Genomic DNA, 3,927 nt, shown 5'->3' on the forward strand with positions numbered 1-3,927 from the left:
GTACTGATTTCGTGTAAGTTTGAGCATTTGATCGATTTGGCTGTTACTGGTTTTTGTCCAGGTTTTGACGGGTAGAAATGGAACGCATTAGAATTAAAATCGGTCTAGTCGTTTTGGTTTTCGTTTTCTCATTGGAATTAAACTTAGAAATGTAATCAGTTTCTAATTTGTTTTTGGACTTTACAAGGCTGTTTAAAAGTATGTTGGTATATAATACCTTTCAAAACATAAGTTTAATATGTGATTGATAGATTTAGGAGTATGTTGGTTCAACATTATAATAAAATAGTTTCGAAGCTAGAATAGTTTGATATCCACAAAAACATTGGTGAAGTCAAAAACATTCTTATTAATCCCGAAATTAACGACCCACAAATTCTCCAAAATCATTACCACCACCCACTTCCTTAACAAATACCAAAACTTTTTAAAGAGAGAAACAAAAATGGACCGAAGGGAAGACGGTGTTCATATAGGAACTCACCGGTTCAGGGACAGACACCCGCTTGGCACCGCGGCTCAAATTCACGACAAGGATTACAAGGAACCTCCGCCAGCACCGTTGTTCGAGGCGAAAGAGCTCAGATGCTGGTCATTTTATCGGGCTTGTATAGCCGAATTTACCGCCACTTTTTTGTTCGAATATATCTCTCTGTTGACCGTTATCGAAGTCAAAAAGTCTCCGACCAAATGCTCGTCGGTTGGTGTCCTAGGAATCGCGTGGGCCTTCGGTGGCATGATTTTCACCCTTGTCTATTGCACCGCCGGGATTTCAGGTCTCGTACTTATTTAGTAAATTGTTTGTGAACCGTTTAATGAGAAGTTCGCATAGTTAAAAACAAAAGACACCAACAAAAAAAAGGTTGGTTATGTAACTAAATGAATGAACATGAATACATGTTCCATTAATTTACGTGCATGAGCATTTGTTTATTTCTTTACGTGCGTTTTTAAGTGTTCGTTTTTCGATTATGTTCATTTACATTATTACATATTAACTAAAAAGTTTCTATGTTAATACTACTAATTATTTAATTAAAGTTTTGAGTTTAGAATTTAGCTGGTTATTGACTAACAAGCAAACAAGAACAAATACAATATTTTATTTATATTTTATTTTTTTGTTATGTTCATTTGATTACTTTCATTATATTAATGAAAGGGCATAAACGAACATGTACATGTTCTGAAAGAACGGGAATGAAGAAATCCGTTCTTTAAAGTTTTCGGATTTATTGTTTGTTTCATTAAAATTAAATGAATAAACATGAACAAGCCTCGGTCATGTTTCTTTGGTTTATTTACATGCCTTTTTTTACCGATTGTACTTACTGTTGATGGCCATTGACAACGGGTGTTTATTCTAAAATGTGTTAGGTGGTCATATCAATCCGGCGGTGACATTCGGGTTGTTTTTGGGTAGGAAATTATCATTTACCAGGATGTTGCTCTACATGGTGATGCAATGCGCTGGTGCCATTTGTGGTGCCGGTGTCGTTAAAGGTTTCCAAGGAAACACGGACTTTAATGTACATGGAGGTGCTGCCAACATGGTTTCCGATGGCTACAGCAAACTTGACGGACTGTGGGTGGAGATCATTGGCACATTCGTCCTTGTTTACACCGTTTTCTCCGCCACCGACGCCAAGTTTAGTGCCCGCGATTCCCGTGTTCCCGTAAGTATAACATAAAAATGCAACATATAAAGTTATCATGTTTAGATTTTCACTACCAAAGTTTTATAACTTTACATGTTTGGTCCCTCAACTTTGATGAACAAACTACGATCTCCTTGGCAATGGTGAAGCTTGGGCTAAGTCGGGTGACCGAAGTCACTGAGGGGTAACCAGGTTCAATACCTATAAAAATTTTCGGAAGAAATCAAGAAAATATACCCTACGAAGCAAAAAAAAAAAAAAAAAAAAACAGAGGTGACTGGGGACACTCCAGCCCCCGCATAAGCTTTGGCCATGCTCCTTAGCCTTTGAAATTTAGTCATTTACGCGTTGGCCCATTAACTTTGATAAACAAACTTTGGTATTTTCGTTTACATGTTGGCCCCTCAACTTCAGTCTCCTTTAAGCTTTGTACCCCCAAAGTTTTCCACCTACTGGATTTATGTTTTTAATTATTTAGCGTGGATATTGGCAGACTGTTTATTGAAACTTTAGTTGACCTATTAATTTTGATAACACGAACTTTAGCCAAAACAGTTAGCCTTTCAACTTTAGTCATAAAAATTTTACACTTTTATATAAAACTCTCAGGCTTTCGAATTTGGGCACAAAACTTTTAGAATCTTTTTAAGTTTCCAACTTTCACACCAAAACTTTTGTCGTTATACGCATGCAGGTACTTGGTAATTGGTATGAGTTTGTTAGCTCTTTCGTGTGTACCATCACTAGGTTTCACGTGTCAGTAAAAGAATAAACATTAATAGAAGATTATGATCAACCCAATCCAACCCGAATACAAAATAACATTTTCTTACGCTGGTAGTCCTGAGTCCTGACCCACACCCATTCTGACCTGGCATCCCACCCGCCCAGTCTAAATAATATGTTTTATGTCAGTAGCATTTGTTTGGCAGATATTGGCGCCATTGCCGATTGGATTTGCGGTGTTTCTGGTACACTTGGCAACAATTCCGATCACTGGAACCGGGATTAATCCGGCAAGGAGTCTAGGAGCCGCCGTTATCTACAACAAAGACCAAGCATGGAATGAACATGTAAGCCAGCTGATTGAATAACACGTTTATGCTCAAATTCAATACAATTGTAACATGAATATTTGTGTTTGATTAGTGGATATTTTGGGCCGGACCACTCGCCGGAGCAGCACTAGCGGCGGTGTACCACCAAATAATAATCAGAGCAATGCCGTTTAAAGAAAGTTGACACCCACAAGTTTCAGTTCTGTCAATAATACCCCTTGTAAATTTATTAATAATATTTAGTAGTAGTCATTTAGAGAAAGTGAGTTTGTTACATTTGTAAGGATTTTTTTGAATAAAGTTTTGCAATTTTGATGTAATGCTTTTTTTATGCTTAAAATATACATTTTTTTATTGAAAAAAAGTTTGATTAATGTTTAATGATGTAATTTTAGTTCTTTATATAATACGCTTATTCGATTATAATACATGAAAAAAGACGGGAACATAAACAGATTACCTGACTCGTTTTAAGAACATACGTTTTATCTAGGGGTGAGGTGACAATTCCAGATACAACACAAACCTTGTATGGAGAAATAAATTGTTAGGATTAGGTTTAAACAGGTTTAGGTTGTAAACGGGTCGAGCCATTTAACAAGTTGTGTTTGGATTTTCTTTCTATTGTTTTAAGATGTAAATTATCCAAATTGCTCGTTTATTATATTAGAATAAATGCATAAAGTGGTAATTATGAGATTATATGTTTTAGGAAAAATGTTTGGAACTAGAGTTATTTTCTATTATAGAAGCATATCAGACATACATGTATTACAAAAATTGAATAAAGAAAACACAAAACAAAGAAATGTCTTTTTAATTTTGTAAGTTGTACGTTTATGTATTAGGAATGAGTGAAATGTGAAATAAAATAATAAAAAAAAACGTAGGTTAGCTAGGTTCACAAATTGTGACACATGACAGTAGATAATTACTTATATACACTATGTATAGATGAAAAATAGAAAATTGCAAGAATTTGGAAGTAAACATTGTTTGAAATGTTAAACTAGTTGTTTACTTGTTTGGCCCATTCTTTTGGGACATCAAAAATTCAAAATAATGGGTTTTTGTTCCTTTGACTCTTAGACTACATGTAGTGGGGCGACAAAACAAGAAAAAAGAGGTGATATTTAAGGTGAACACTGCCCCCTGGGCTATAAAAAGGGCGATTTGATGAGGGCGACAATTCCTGTCCGACGAATTGTTGT

General features: G+C 35.5%; 1 protein-coding gene across 1 annotated transcript; it reads left to right on the forward strand.

The window, feature by feature from the left end:
• Nucleotides 1–307: 307 nt before the first annotated feature.
• LOC143625210 (aquaporin PIP1-2-like) lies at nucleotides 308–2,900 on the forward strand. The gene is made up of 4 exons (XM_077095629.1): nucleotides 308–776; nucleotides 1,378–1,676; nucleotides 2,591–2,731; nucleotides 2,808–2,900. The coding sequence occupies exons 1-4, from the start codon at nucleotides 446–448 to the stop codon at nucleotides 2,898–2,900; spliced, it is 864 nt and encodes a 287-aa protein (XP_076951744.1). The 5' UTR covers nucleotides 308–445.
• Nucleotides 2,901–3,927: the final 1,027 nt, after the last annotated feature.

Source organism: Bidens hawaiensis, unplaced genomic scaffold, assembly GCF_021521415.1.
Source record: "Bidens hawaiensis isolate Kalapana, Puna unplaced genomic scaffold, B.hawaiensis_p1.1 tig00000458_1, whole genome shotgun sequence".
Taxonomy (NCBI): Eukaryota; Viridiplantae; Streptophyta; class Magnoliopsida; order Asterales; family Asteraceae; genus Bidens; species Bidens hawaiensis.

Coding starts and splice junctions, on each gene's coding strand:
- LOC143625210 (XM_077095629.1), top strand. CDS start 446: ATGGACCGAAGGGAAGACGGTGTTCATATAGGAACTCACCGGTTCAGG. Junction 777..1,377: donor TTGCACCGCCGGGATTTCAG/GTCTCGTACTTA, acceptor AAAATGTGTTAG/GTGGTCATATCAATCCGGCG. Junction 1,677..2,590: donor CCCGCGATTCCCGTGTTCCC/GTAAGTATAACA, acceptor TTTGTTTGGCAG/ATATTGGCGCCATTGCCGAT.